Source organism: Carassius gibelio, chromosome B17 (assembly GCF_023724105.1).
Source record: "Carassius gibelio isolate Cgi1373 ecotype wild population from Czech Republic chromosome B17, carGib1.2-hapl.c, whole genome shotgun sequence".
NCBI classification, from domain to species: domain Eukaryota; kingdom Metazoa; phylum Chordata; class Actinopteri; order Cypriniformes; family Cyprinidae; genus Carassius; species Carassius gibelio.
In genome coordinates this window covers 26,264,015-26,280,072 of record NC_068412.1, presented here as the reverse complement: position 1 = coordinate 26,280,072, position 16,058 = coordinate 26,264,015, and the positions used below count along the sequence as shown (strand labels likewise).

At 32.4% G+C, this 16,058-nt stretch overlaps 2 protein-coding genes across 3 annotated transcripts in view; one reads left to right on the top strand and one right to left on the bottom strand.

Moving 5' to 3' along the window:
* Window positions 1-1,472: 1,472 nt before the first annotated feature.
* LOC127976314 (neuronal acetylcholine receptor subunit alpha-2-like) lies at window positions 1,473-10,448 on the top strand. Its single transcript, XM_052580664.1, has 6 exons — window positions 1,473-1,694; window positions 3,200-3,351; window positions 3,766-3,810; window positions 4,920-5,029; window positions 6,789-7,833; window positions 9,037-10,448. The coding sequence occupies exons 1-6, from the start codon at window positions 1,613-1,615 to the stop codon at window positions 9,160-9,162; spliced, it is 1,560 nt and encodes a 519-aa protein (XP_052436624.1). The 5' UTR covers window positions 1,473-1,612; the 3' UTR covers window positions 9,163-10,448.
* A 336-nt stretch (window positions 10,449-10,784) lies between these two features.
* The window catches only part of LOC127976309 (protein-tyrosine kinase 2-beta), a 30,479-nt gene continuing 25,205 nt past the window's right edge, over window positions 10,785-16,058 (bottom strand). For both annotated transcript variants that reach the window (XM_052580656.1, XM_052580657.1), the window contains exons 25-31: window positions 15,573-15,719; window positions 15,118-15,153; window positions 14,957-14,981; window positions 14,234-14,280; window positions 12,630-12,764; window positions 12,463-12,543; window positions 10,785-11,222 (exon numbers count right to left, since the gene is read on the bottom strand). In XM_052580656.1, the coding sequence (XP_052436616.1) occupies window positions 11,007-11,222; window positions 12,463-12,543; window positions 12,630-12,764; window positions 14,234-14,280; window positions 14,957-14,981; window positions 15,118-15,153; window positions 15,573-15,719 (687 nt within the window). In that variant the 3' untranslated portion in view covers window positions 10,785-11,006. The remainder of the gene's footprint in view (window positions 11,223-12,462; window positions 12,544-12,629; window positions 12,765-14,233; window positions 14,281-14,956; window positions 14,982-15,117; window positions 15,154-15,572; window positions 15,720-16,058) is intronic.

Sequence of the window (16,058 nt, the reverse complement as noted above, 5' to 3'; positions counted from 1 at the left end):
TTATTTTATAATATGCATTTTCATAAAACAGTGTTTAGAAAAACATACCATCATAATCATATGAAAAATCTGAAAAATAATTTTTATTTACATTTACATTTGTTTCATTTAGCAGACGCGACTTACAACTGGGGAATAAATCAAGCAATTCATCTTAAAAAGGCTAATAGACACTTGAAGTGCTTGTAATACCAAGTTTTTAAAGTATTGTTCAAAAAAGTACAAGCTAGACTGGGGATTAAGTAAAGAGAAGCAAGAGTTTTTTGTTGTTGTTGTTGTTTGTTTACATTTTATTTCATTTTTATTATCATTCCACCAGCTAAGAATGGTGAAAGAAAATGTTCTGGTAGTGATTTCTTGCCTCTCTGTGATTGCATTACAAGACGTCGCACACTAGCGGATCTCAGACTTCTGGAGGGGATGTAGATTCATAATAGTGAGTGAAAGTAGGTACTGAGCCTGTGGCTGTATACACAAGCACCAATGTCTTGAACTTGTTGTGAGCCACAACCGGTAGCCAGTGCAAGGAGATAAAGAGAGGTGTGACAGGTGTGGTGTGGCTCAATGAAGACCAGAAGTGCCGCTGCATTATGAATAATTTGTAGAGGTTTGTATCTGGTTAAATAGAGATAGAGCTCTATCATCACTGTCATCAACTGTATCATTAGTGGTAGAAGAAACCATGTGTACGTAAGTAGTATATATGGAAAAGAGGAAGGGTCCTAGAACTGATCCCTGAGGAACCCCAGTGACCAGATGATGTGCTTTGGATACCCCTCTTCCCAAAATCACCCTAAAAACCTGTGAGATAGGATTCAAACCAGCGAAGTGGATTCCCTGTGATGCATAGTGATTAGAGTGTGAACGTGAGGATCTTATGATTCACAGTGTCAAAAAGATAGATCCAGCAGATATTTAAGAATTTTAGATTTATAATATTGATAATAAAGTATAAAAAAATACATGTAGTACGTAACAATTTAAATGATAAAATTAAATGTACTAATTTATTTTTCAATATTTAAATTTATAGACAAAAATTCTTATTTTATAATATGCTTTTTCACACTATTAAAATGTCTAAAAACACTTGAAAATGCTTTAAAAATCATAACAAACGTCATAACAAAAAACGAAATAATTTTATAAATTAGAATGTAATATAATATTATAAACAATAAAGTATAATAGAAATACATTTATTATATGTAATGAATATCAAATTATTTACTGTAATAAGTCCGTAATTAATTGTAACGATTTAATTTGCTATGTGATGAATTGAATTCAAAGTAGGCTGTGATTTTCGCTGATTGGCTAATTCTAAAACAAATTGTGTCATGTAAACATTTATTTATTTAAATTTAATAAATAATAATAATAATAATTTTGATTATTTGGTCCTTTGTAGTACCAAACTGGCTTATTTCACAGTGGAAACCCCTCCCACTGATCCTCAATGGAGGCGCACATCATCATCATTGGCTCACAGTCCGTCAGAGCCGCTCAGCGAGTCTGATGCTGATCCAGAGCAGCACTATCATAACCACTGCATGATCAGCACATACAGCAATCATGACAGAGCGTTTCACACGCTTCTAGACTTCCTCGGATGGACATGGAGCAAAATCATTTCAAATTATTTTTGAAGAATCTGCCGCTGTTCTTCCTCATCCTGGAACACGTGAAACCTGGTAAGTGCACAGTTCATTTTAATTAGTGAAATAAATGATATTTTTAGGAATGATTATTCAGTTCATTTGCGTGTTTCAAATCATATTTGTGAATGAAACACTTAAAATATTGAAATGAGCACACTAATGAAACACAAAAAGTTTAATATCTTAATCTCTTAAAATCAGTGGAACAGGTACGATAAATCTATGTTAACAACATTTCAACCACGATTTTCCTTCAGAAAATCTACGTGGATCATATTTAATGTTGTATCCTATTTTAATATAACATTTCAGTGCTTATTCTTAGGCTACAGTGGGATCTAAAAGTCTCAGATCACATTGTATTAAAGCTTATTAACTGGAACATTCTTAAATCAAGTGGACATTCTAAAATTACTTATTTTTAAATTATTTAAAAAAGAATGAAAAAAGAAGCATTTTCATATTTGTTGAGCCCACTCCGACACTCTCTGTGTTTTTCTGTGTGACTCCTCTCAGCTGTTTGAGGAGTTTCCACCCTCTAAGAAAAAAGATCTCAAATCACTGGACAGCTGCATTAATTAGAGCTGACTGCAGTGATTAAGGAACAAATAGTAATTACAGTGAGGAGGCGGCTCTTATTTTACCCAGCCATAACTCAGTTAGTGTGAGTGACCTCAGCTGTGAACTATTCAGTCCTGTGCATCTTCTAAAGTACATTTCCAAAACATTTATGAGACTCTTTGTAATCAGTTACAGTTCTGAATTAATCAGTTGTCACTAGGGGTGTGCAGCGGACCTCTAAAATCAGCATCTGTATTCCGATAAAACTAGAGTGGGGCTTGAAATAGAAGTATGTTGAATAACACAAAAACTAAAAATTATGGAATAATAGCAACACCTTTTTCAAGTGGTGGAATTTGTTTTTTTTTCTTTTTTCTAGCAATTCTGAGAAAAAAGATAGAATTATAATCATAATTTTAACATTAACATGCAAGAAAAAAAGTCTTAAATTTTTTATTTATTATTATTATTTATCTTAGGTGGAAACAAACTTCCATAAAAATAAATGTTAAATAAAAGCAATTTTTCTTTATTTTTTTTCCTTTTTTTTCTTTAATTTATTTTTTATTCTTTTCCAGAGGGTCTTCGCGTATCAAGTTTTGTCAGGACAATCATCCACAACTTCAAATAAGAGGACTCTATATAAAATAGCTTAGAGAACATGAAAGTTGAAAAACAAAATAGTAGTTGCTGAAAACTGTTAACAACTTTTACTTTGCCTAATATAAATACAAATCTGAGCAAATTATAAAAAATACATAAATTACAGACTGACTCCATGACTATAAGACTGAAAAGCATATTGTGTATCATATTGCACAAGGTTTAACATTTATACAAACATATCAAACTGTAGAAGATGCATATGAGTTTGTATCTTAATTGTAGCTGAAAGTTGCAATAGCACAGAGCAAAATAAAGTTGCATGATCAAGACCCGTCAGAAACTCTCTCTTTGTGTATAAATATCTCTTGCAGCATTATCAGACGGTTGGATCCATGCACACGCAGAAGACAAACTCTTTAAAAAACTCTTCATCGGTTACAATAAGTGGTCCAGACCTGTGCGGAACATCAGTGATGTTGTTATCATCAAATTTGGCCTCTCGATCGCTCAGCTTATTGATGTGGTAAGTTGATATTTTGCATGTTTTTGATGCTTGCCTTGAAAACGTTCCAAGAAAGAGTCCTTGGCTAAAACAAGTTGACCAAATAAGCCAGGTTTATTTCTGACTTATTGTTAATTGATTTGGTTAAAAATAAGCCTGGCTTATTTAGAAAACTTGTTGTATGAAACAAGCCCCAAGTTATAATTGAGTGGGGGAAATGCAATTCAAATGCTCCAATAAAACCATCATGAGTGCATTCAATCAGGGAAATGAAAAATTTATGATTTTTACATGAACATGATTTTTACATTTCTGCTGAAAATATAAGTGGTGCTTCAGCTTCAATCACTTCTCCATACGTCTGTATGATTTATTCATCTACCAGACCAAATGTATATATTTTTTATGCTTATTTCTTACTCTTATTTTCTGCAGGACGAGAAGAATCAAATGATGACAACAAACGTTTGGCTGAAACAGGTGAAGTCTTAATATTTAACTTTTTACCGTATTTTACGGACTATAAGTCAAACTTTTTTTAGTTTGGCTGGTCCTGCGACTTATAGTCAGGTGCGACTTATTTATCAAAATTAATTGGACATGAACCGAGAGAAATGAACTAAGAGACATGAACCAAGAGAAAACATTACCGTCTACAGCCGCCAGAGGGCGCTCTATGCTGCTCAGTTCTCCTGTAGTCTAGACTGAGCAACATATAGCGCCCTCTCGCGGCTGGAGACGGTAATGTTTTCTCTTGGTTATTGGTTCTAAATAAATGCTACTTATAGTCCAGTGCGACTTATATATGTTTTTTTCCTCATCATGACCTATTTTTGGACTGATGCGACTTATACTCTGGTGCGACTTATAGTCCGAAAAATAGAAATTAATAATTTATTTTGTGGTCAAAGCCCAACTGATATAATTCACGAACCCTTCGGATAATTATATGTGTCCCTGAAGCACAAAAGTAGTCTTAAGTGGCTGGGGTATAATTGTAGCAATAGCCGATTAAAAAAAAAAAAACCTTGTATGGGTCAAAATTATCTATTTTAATTTATGCCGAAAATCATTAGGATATTTAGTAAAGATCATGTTCCATTAAGATATTTTGTACATTTCTTATCATAAATAATTCAAACCTTCTTTTTTGATTAGTATGCATTGTTATTAACTTCATTTGGACAACTGTAAAGGCGATTTTCTCAGTATTTTCATTTTTTGCACCCTCAGATTCCAGATGGAAAGACTATTTCTTCAGCTTTCAGAAGATGTATAGATCTCAATTTCACTCAATTCAATGTACACTTAAGACTGGTTTTGTGGTCCAGGGTCACATTTATTGAAAACAAATGCAATAATTATGCTCTATATATTATAAAAAGCCCATTAAATCTCAAGAGTAACTTCAGCGGCGCTTACGTACACACCAAATTTAGTTTTATTCCTAACTATATTTTAAAGATTTTTCACAGAGGTTTTTTTTTACTTACGTCATTTACCTAGTTTATACAAAACATTATAAATGTGTCATTCGGCTATACCTGTATATAATTATATTGCCAAATGTGACTGTTTGACCTCTGCAGGAATGGAACGATTATAAACTGCGCTGGAATCCATCTGAGTTTGATAATGTGACGTCTATTAGAGTCCCGTCAGAGATGATTTGGGTGCCTGACATTGTTTTATACAATAAGTAAGTATTGATGTAAAAGGTTGTAACACACATGCAACATATGCAGTAATTTGGACATTAAACTTTCAATTTAAACTACTGTAACACAGTGTCCTGTTAAAATTATGGAGGATGGTCAAAGATCTAATAGCTCTATTAATATCTGCAGGCCATAGATCTGATGCTCTGGTGTTTCTGTAACATTAATATATCAAATTAAACAGACACAGCGTGAAATAAGATGTTAAGCACTGCTGTAGTTGATTAAAAAAGGTGCATGTTTTAATCTCCTAATGAAATGTCAAATGACTCGACTATTTTCAGAAACACCAGGTCTGTCTTTATCTAGAAGGCATATTTGATCTCGACAAATGAGAAAATTGAGGTCCTCTTGCATCATCAGATACTGTAGTGCTGAGATTTAAAGTAATTAATGCAATTGTCATGCAACATCTTCCCCGAGGCATAAAGAAAGTTTGTAGCCCAGATACATCAGAGACGCTTCCTATAATTCATCCATATTTTACAGAAATCACTTTTTTAAAAGGTTCATACTGTATGAGATCCAGTTAAAATGTTAGTATTTATTTTTTATATATATAAAAAAAATAATATAATTTAATATAATTAAATATTTTATGGTCCTTAGAATTTTGGCTGCTATCACTTTAAGACTTGCATCATTGCTTTTATAAAAATTATAAAAAATATATAAATATTATTTGAATATAAAAAAGTTTATTTTCATTTAGTTTAAATAATCATATTACAATTATATCTTAAGGATAGAATATTGGCTACTGAAAATTCAGCTTTGCCATCACAGGAATAAATTACGTTTGAAATATATTTGGAGAACTTTTGTATTTTTATTTTAAATAAAAAAAAAAAAATCCATAATATTGCTGTTTTTTAATGATCAAATAAATGGCCATTTTCACCACATATGAAAAAGAAATCCCTTAGTAAATTATAATTTTGATTTTAAAATGTTGCATTTATGGCAAAGTTAAGATTCTAACATACAAAGTCATAGTTATGAGATAAAAATATTATTATTAGACAAAAGGGTGAAATTATAACAGTCAAAATTATGAGATAAAGTCATATTTATGCCATACTATGTGTGAAAACTATTACATAAAAAGTAATTACTACTAAAAAAGGTCAAAATTATGACATTAAAAAGCTATAATGAGATAAATTTACTAAATCATAATTGAGATAAAAAGTCATAACGAGATAAAAAAGACATTAAAGTTTAAATAATTAGATAAAAAGTGAAAATGATTATATACTAAGTCAATTATTAGATAACTGTAAAAAGCCAAAATTAAGACAAAATTGTGAAATTATGAGATAAAAAGTCAAATTTCAATTTTAAATATTTTAAATATTTTAAATAAGTTTAAATGACAAAAAAAGTTATTATTAGAAAAAAAATATTACATTAAAGTTTCAGTAATTAGATGTCAAAATTATTAAACAAACACTAATTATTAAATTATTTATACATTATTAAACACGATTTATTAAATTATTTATAAATTATTAAACACTAAAAAGTTATAATAATGACATAGAAAGTAAAAATTATGACATTAAAAATTCAATAATTAGATAAGTAAAAATGATGACAGTAAATTATAAGTGAAAATGATGAGAAATGATGAAAAATGCAGCCTTAGTGAGCACAAGAGACTTCTTTCAAAAACGTAAAAACCCTTACAGAGCTCAAACTATTGAAAGGTGCTGTAACCTCATGTGGTTTTGTCTGCAGTGCAGATGGGGAGTTTGCGGTGACCCACATGACCAAAGCCCACCTGTTCCACACTGGAAAGGTGAGTTGGGTTCCTCCAGCCATCTACAAGAGCTCCTGCAGCATTGACGTCACCTTCTTCCCATTCGACCAGCAAAACTGCAAGATGAAGTTCGGCTCCTGGACCTACGACAAGGCCAAGATTGACCTGGAGCCGATCGAGAGCACCGTGGACCTGAAGGACTACTGGGAGAGCGGCGAGTGGGCCATCGTCAATGCCGTGGGAACCTACAACACAAAGAAATACGACTGCTGTCATGAGATCTACCCGGACATCACCTACTTCTTCATCATCCGCCGTCTGCCTCTGTTCTACACCATCAACCTCATCATTCCCTGCTTGCTCATTTCGTGTTTGACCGTGTTGGTGTTCTACCTGCCGTCAGACTGTGGAGAGAAGATCACCTTGTGCATTTCCGTCCTCCTTTCCCTCACAGTTTTCCTGTTGCTCATCACCGAAATCATTCCTTCGACGTCTCTGGTCATTCCACTGATTGGAGAGTACCTGCTCTTCACTATGATCTTCGTCACCCTCTCTATAGTCATTACTGTTTTTGTGCTTAACGTGCACCATCGTTCACCAAGCACACATAAAATGCCCCGTTGGGTCCATACAGTGTTCCTGGACCTCATTCCCCGCTTGCTCTTCATGAGACGCCCAGAACTCGACCAGAAACGCCACAATATGCCCATCCCCAGCACGTCCGAAAGCTGGCTCCAGCAGGAGACCGATGTGGATGGGCTGAACTGTCAGGACAAGGAGTTCGGGTTAAGGATGGGAATATCCACGTCCATCTCGTCTCCGTCCGCCACGTCTCTGCATCTGTCCGACTCGGAGCCTTTGCTCCAGCAGTTAGGACACGTGTTGAACTTGTGTCAGCGTCCAGCAAATCTTACAAATCTTGTGTCAGAGCCCAGTCTGACCTTCTCACCGTGTGTCCTACAGGCTCTGGACGGGGTGCGCTACATCGCTGATCATCTGCGTGCTGAGGACGAAGACTTCTCAGTGAGTCACGCAAACATTCAACGCATTGTTTAGGGATTATAGAAGCCCAATTCCAATGCATAAAAAAATATATTATTGGTAAACCATAATTATAATTATGCCACAAATTAAAAACTATGGCAAAATTGTGACGAAAGTCATAATTATTTATAAATGGTTATATATTTAGTCATAGATATTAGATAAAGACGTACCTAGAGTGAGATAAAAAATCAACTATGAGATAAAGTCAAATTTATGTCATGTTTCTAAGATTTTATTTTTAACTATGAGACAAAGGGATTAAATTCTGACACTAATTTGATAAAATTCTGTTGTGTGAAATTCTGAGTCATAACTATGAGATAAAATCTACACAACATGAGAATTAAAAATTCAATTATGAGATAAAAACTAAAAATTATGACATGAAGTCATAATTATAAGATAAATTGTTACATAAGTCATATTATTCGTTTAATAATAATAAAGTAATTTATGAGTCTACTGTAAGTCAAATTATGAGATAAAGTAGATATGCATTAAAAATGTTAAATTATGAGATACAAGTTAAAATTATGACAAGCAATTATAAGTGAAAATTAATAAAAAGAAAATTCAAATTATAAGATATATACATAATTATGATTAAAAGGTGGAAATTATAAGTTGAAACTGAAATAAATGTCAAACCTGACATATAATCAAAAATAGGAAGTTGACTTTATACTAAGTGAAAATTCTGAGATGAAAAGACAAAATTATGTTTAAGCTTGCGTTTATTTGTCTCATTTATCACATAACAAAATTACTAAAACTTAAGCTAACATTGATTACTGAAAATATAAAAATACTAAAATAACCTGCTGTGCAATGCAATTCAAAGTTGCATGAATTGCTAAATAATAAAATACATAAAAAAATATTTTAACAAATGAGACATGATTTGTCGAAAACAAGTTGTAGTTCAAAATAACATTTCTAATAATGATCTATTCTTACAATTACAATTTTTAAAAAGTTTAAACTGGAAATGGGCTGATTAATAAAATGCTTAACCCTGTGGTGTGAATATTATCTCATGTTTCTTCACTAACTACATTGACAGTCTACTATCCTGTTTCATTGCCACTGCCCTCATCACGCTATTCACATGACATTATTCACTTTAGTTTTCCTGCTCTGACCACTTTCGAGTCGCACCTTGTGTTTGCTTTTGGACAGGTCAAGGAGGACTGGAAATATGTGGCAATGGTGATTGACCGTATCTTCCTGTGGATGTTCATCATCGTGTGCCTGCTGGGGACGGTCGGCCTCTTCTTACCTCCCTGGATATCAGGAATGATCTGAAGAGCCGAGATACAGACCGACATCAAGCGCTCCGATAAGGACTTCCCCGATGGAAGCCAAGGCCTTTTCCAGAGACCATTACAAACATTTGTTATATGAAAAAATGATTTTTCTTTCATCTCTTCCTTTGATGAGAGATACCCGCTCGTTCAGGGATTATTTGTGTATGTGGTTCATTGTTACAACGCAGGAAACACATGTCACCTCCCGCTGAATGCCTGACATTTACCTCTATCAAACTCCTGTCGTCTCCATGCATAAAGAGCAGGAGCGTCAACACCGCAATATGCTAAATTAACCTTTGGGAAAGAGGCTAAGCTTATGTGTCCCTGACGGGTGGCAGTTCAATTCAGTTCACTCTTTAACCTTCATCCAACTGTTCAATGAATCGTAGATTGCATTTTGTGCCGCTTTCAACAGCAATTATCTCTAAGGTCAGAAGCTCACTCCTATTTATTAAAAACTTTCTCAAGTCTGAAAACACAATGCTTTCGATATTGCAGAGGTCGTGCAATTATGCAAGTCGGGTCTGTGAACCATATGGGTTGATTACTTTTAAATGGGACCTAAGTGATTTTTACTACTTGAAATGACCACTGAACTAAAATAGTGTTTTGTCAAACATGAAAAGAAATTAAAGCCAAAATGTTGTATAACAACTAGGATGAGCCTTTATCTGCTGCATTCAGGAATGAATCCTTACGTTAAAATGCCTCAGTTGATTTACTTAGTAATTAATAAACTGACTCTATCTGACACACATATCACTTAATAGCGTCAATTTACAGCTGTGCATTAGGTCCTTAAAGGAACACGCCACTATTTTTAAAAATAGGCAAATTTTTCAGCTCCACTATAGTTAAACAGTTGTTTTACCATTTTCGAATCCATTTTTATGTATTTGAAATGTGCAAATAAATACAAATTATAAAAAAATTAAATAGCCATTTAAACCTTAAAGCTCAAATTTACATTTTCAGAAGAATATTTGATCAAAATGTTAACAGATAATATTAAAATATATGTAAACATACTGTATAATAAAATATTGGTCAAAATGTGAAGTCTAAATAAATGTTCAAAACATACAGTAGGCATAATGAAAATATATTGAATTTTTAATATATTTTAATAAAAACATTTTTTTATATAATTTATAGAGACCAATCCAGATTTTTTTCTAGAATTTTTGAGTAAAAAAACAATGTGCATTGAAAAATGTTAACTTGCAATTATAAGAAAACAATTCTAAAAACAAGAAATTAAATAGTTAATTCAAACGTATTATCTGACAAATCTGACTTTCTCACAATTAAAGAGTTTATATCTGTCAATTATGACTTTCGTAATTTAACAAATCTTTATTTAATAATCCAAACTGACATGGTATTTCAGTGGTCAAATGGTGAACTCAATGAAATTTCAAAATATATTGAAAACATAGTTTTTTTTTAATGCGCAAGATTCATAATTTATATAGGCTCTGAAAACACTAAGCGTTTAAAATATTTTAGTGATTCTAAATCAGCTGCACTGCATAGAAATACAAATTATATTGATGTTGCATTTATTTTCTATAAAACATGCTTGTAAAGTTTAGAGAATTAAATAAGTTACTGCTCTGACATGACAAAACTGTATTTATTTCCTCCCACAAACTGTCCTGAGAATAAACATCCTTGAAAACAATCACTAGCAAACACTTGTTAAAAATACATCTGCAAACATTCAGTGTCGAAAGCACTGCTTTCATCATCATCCAGAAGCATAAATAAAGCAAGCTGGTTCAGTTCATCCTCCAGCTTTCCAGCTTTCTCATTGGATGAAACAATCAGGGGTCAGATCTAGGGTGTGCTGGGTTTGGCCACGTTAGCTCGCACTCGGGCCTGGTCCACAGCGTCCAGCAGGTTTTTGGAGTCCATGGCCAGCGTGTGAGCGGCCGCCAGCATCTGTTTCTTACACTCGTCCTTCAGAGACGTGACGGCGTTCTGCTGAGCCAGACGCATCTTACTGATCAGCTCGGCCAGATCCTTGTTCAGCAACTTCTGAGTTCCTTCAATCTGACAAACAGAGAGCAACCAGAACAACACTTCATACTTTCCACTGTATAGAAATAGTCACATCGTTTTCCATCACAGAAAAAAAATAAATAAAGGTAATTCTGACTTTTTATATCACAATTCTTTTATCTTGCAATTCTGTGGTGAGAAAAAGTCAGAATTGTGAGATGTTAACAAATGATCTTACAATTCTGACTTTTCTTTCTAAAAAGATGTTAACTCACAATTGGAATAAAAAAATTGGGTTATAGGCATCTATAATCTACACTACCATTCTTTTACTATAATAAAACCATGGTTAATTTCCTTAAGGGATCTGTATCCCTGTATACTTTATTTTGTTTTTATATCTGTATTGCTTTAATGGTTTGATGTTTCATACCGTTTCATTAAAAAAGAAAGAAAGAAAGAAAAAAGATTCGCTATACATGATCAGAAGTACTGATCTGAATCAAATGATTTGCGATAAGCACACTGTCTGAAGCCAGATCTAATTCAAAACATTCACAATACAGACTTTGAAGTCCCGATCTGAATAATAATTCATAACCCGCTCCGACGTACAGTTCTGAATCAAATGATTCACAAGAAGCACTCTGTGATCAAGTGATACAGGCTTTGAAGTCCCGATCTGAATCAAAAGACTCGAGATAAGCGCTCCGAAGTCCTAATCTAATTCAAATAATTAGCAGTAAGTCCTTATGAATAAGTGATGACTAAATTCTAAAATGAATGACGCTCCTGTTCTGGTTTTTAGAAGTGAATGGAGTTTGAATCAATCGGAGTAGAATGACTCAATTGAATCATTTTGTCTTTTCCCCTGGTTTTCTTTTCGCCTTCAGCCATGTTTACATTAACACTCAGTACTACTGCTGGCTAAGCTAGCTAGTTTAATGAAATTAACTGAAATAATTGCAAAAATGATTTAGTTTACAAATAAAATATCCAAATTTCCATTGCAGAAATAACATCCAACACAAATTTGGTGAGGTAACCAGTTTACTGCTAACTAGTAATTATTGCTAGAGACAATTTAGTTATTTCTAAATATTGGTCCCTAATAGTGTCCCTACTGAATTCTACACCCTTGATTGTCTTAATGTATCTCACAATTTGAGAGAATCTTACAATTTAATTGAAATAAAAAGTAACAGTTTCCCTTTTTTTGGGAAAAAACGTTGATAATTTATAGCTCAAGTTGAGTAATTGACAATAGCTTTAGTTTCTCACAGTGTTTTACCTCCGTTCTGATGGACTCGTGTAGAGTCGGGAGGATGTCGTCCACACTGCGGATCAGACTGCGCAACGTTATTCCTACCGACTGCCAAATAAGAGAATAATGAGCTTACTGAACACAGAAACATGACTCAGTACCTCAGCATTCAAAGAAATAGAAAGTGGTCCTACCTTCACCACAGTGACGTACTCTGAGGCTGGTAATGTGTTGACATCGTTCTTCAGCTGGACCACGACCTTCACCATCTCCATCACGTTATGGTAGACCGTGTCATCCGTGCGGTCCAGTTCTGCTGTCGGCGCTGGCTGTGATGGACAAAACAAGTCAGTGTTAACTTTATACATGCAGCAAATCATTGCATTCATGTTCATGCATGGATTTTATTAGAACAAATAATGAGAATCTTTCTTGAATTGTGATTTAAACCATGTGTGTGTTGCTGCAGTATTAAGATAATTTTAGTCATTTTTGTTGATGTAAAGAATTAGCTTTTATTTATATGCTTTCATTTTTTTGTTGTCTTCAAAAGAAAAGAAAAGATAATATTAATGCATTTTCTTAAACTGATTGTGCAAGGTTTGAAACAGATTTATTATATTTTCATATATACATTTCATACATATATCTTTAAACTTTAACATTTTTTAAAGAGTTTTTATATTTTAAAATTGTAATTTTAAATTTAGTTAATGATTTAGACATTTTGCTTTATCATTATTAAATATTCAGTTATTTTATTACTTCAATTTAGACTTACTTCAGTTAGTTGCCAAGACATAATTTCTCATTTTCACTTTTTAAGTTCAAGTTTTTAATCTAATTTTTTTTTAATCTAATATATATATATATATATATATATATATATATATATATATATATATATATATATATATATATATATATATATATATATATATATTAGCTGTGTTGTAATTAACATTTTTTATATTTAAGTTTTATTTTTAATTAATGATAACAACACTGGTGCAATATTTTTACTTTTTACAGGCTGTAAATGTACAAATAATTTAAAGATAATCAAATTTTTTCAGAAGTATTCTTAGCATTTTAATGAAAAAGGCTGAATTATTACAGACATGAAATAAAAGCTGTTTTTATTATTATTTTTAAAACAGTTTATAACTGCTATGGGCTTTTTATTACGTTTTAAATTATTTTATTATTTATTTCAGTTTTATTTGTATTTTTTTTAGAACATAAACTGAGAAATTTTGGCAACGAACTGAAAAAAAAAGAATAATTTTTTTTATTTCACTTTCATTTCAGTTAGTTTGTTTATAAGTTCAGTCATATATATATATATATATATATATATATATATATATATATATATATATATATATAAAATAACCCTGAACCATGTTGAACTTCTTTTAAAAATAAAAACTCTCTCAATCTAGTCTCTCAATTGTATTTATTCCCCAAAGGCATTTTTACTCTCCTTCGGTGCTGCTGACCAAAGCTACTATTAGTCACTGCACAAAGTAACTCGGAGACAGGAGATCGCTTTCGTTTCAGCTTCACCGAGGCTGAAGTCTGAAGATTGGAGGGGAGAGAATCTACTGAGACATTATCAAGGTGAGCTCACAAGCCCAAAGCTCATCAGGTTTTAGTCACAGAGCTCCGCTTTGATTGCTGCTCGTCTGGAAACATCCAAAGGACGGCTGACACCTTTACTGAGCGGCTTCAAAAAGAGATCAGAAGTGTCTGCTGGCCTTCAGCCCGTCCCTAACCACATTAAAACCACAATTACCTGAGCGGACACCCGCGGGGGCTTCTCCGGAGGAGTCTGGGAAGAAGCTGAGAGAAACGCAGCAAAACACAGTCAAAAGACAGCAGAAGATGGTATGAAGTGATCATTAGGATAACAATGGTCACTGAGACACTGACTGATAATAATAGTAATAATAATAGTTCAAGAATAGGTGCATCAATGCCAGTGTTGTTTTTGTTAACTAAAACTAAAATTTTCAGTAACTGAAGTAAAATTGAAATTAAATAAAACTAACTTTAAAAACTTAAATGAAAATGAAAAATGTTGTCTTGATGAGTAACTGAAATTAAAAAATAAAAGTTTTATTTAAAAAACTACAACTGAATAAATAAAAATAAATGAAAACATATATTTTTTTAATAATTATAAAAATTTAATAATTAATAAATTGATTTTATATACATATAAATATATATATATATATATATATATATATATATATATATATATATATATATATATATATAAAAATTACAAAAGCACATAAAATAATTAAAAGCCCAAAAATGTAAAAGATAAAAAATAAAAAGCTAAATAAAATCTATAACAGTACATAAATAATACTAAAATAATAATCAATGCTAAAAATTAACAGCACTCGCGTTTTATAGACGTAGGCGATTAAATGATAACTACTGTCATCTGTTTATGGATCTGTGTTTATATAGTTTCAGGTTACTGTGTGTGTTAAAATGAACTGACCTTGGCTTTTCTCAGTTTCTGACATCTAAAATAAAAAAGAGGAAAATGATGCTAATGTTGTATAATAATAGTGCATAACAGTGGAAGACAGATGGTACAAAATTATAAAAATGAGTCTTCTATTTAAATAAAAAAATATTTAATACATAGAAGTATTTTACCACTTTAGCCTTTGTTTCATCATTGGCAAATGGATCCTGAAAGAGAAACATAAAGTCAACATGAAATGATGAAACCCATTTTACTTTCATAATGTCAAGATGAAAAAGATAAAATATAAGACAGAAATCCATAGGGACAAGAAAAATAAAAGGAAAGTAATTTCAGTGGAGAAGCAAGTCATTACTTTTTGATCAAAGATTAGAAAGACTAATATTGTCTTCTCCTGAATAACATGCACTGATTAATTAGGCATAATATAATCAGCAGCCTGTGAATAATATCAATTTGGACTTTATGTTAACTTTAATCTATTTTTATATAACAGTCACTTCAAGCTCCAGTCAGCTGAGCAAATGCATTTTAATTGTTACTCTAAACTTAAACTCATTGTAATGATCCCAGCGAGCATTGCACATTGCCACAGTTTTAACGAGAGACGCTACTGATGATTAACCAGAAGCTTCTCTTCTTTCTCCAGCCACTTGTTGTCCTCCAGCATTTCCTGTTTCTGTCTCCTTAAAGTGTCCTGCATGCACTGCCTCTCCATCTCCCACAGCCGCTGAGCGTCCTCCTTACTGCTGGGCTCCCGGAAACCTTGTTCCTTCACACACACACACACACACACACACACACACACACACACACACACACACGCTGATATGTACTGTAGGTGTTTGGCAGCTTTTGTTCATAAATATGCTCTTAAACTCTTACTATACTCTTAAAATGTATGCATTTACACCTGACAATTTTTGTAAGGAAACTGGGCCAAAAGTTAGTGTGGTTATCTTTAATTAAAACTTAAAACTTATGAAACATTAGTTAACTGAAATAAAATGTAATATAGTAAAAATAAAAAAAATAAAAATCAATAAAGACTATTATAGTAATTAAATAATATTAAAATTACACTGATCAACACACTAAAAAATAAAATTAT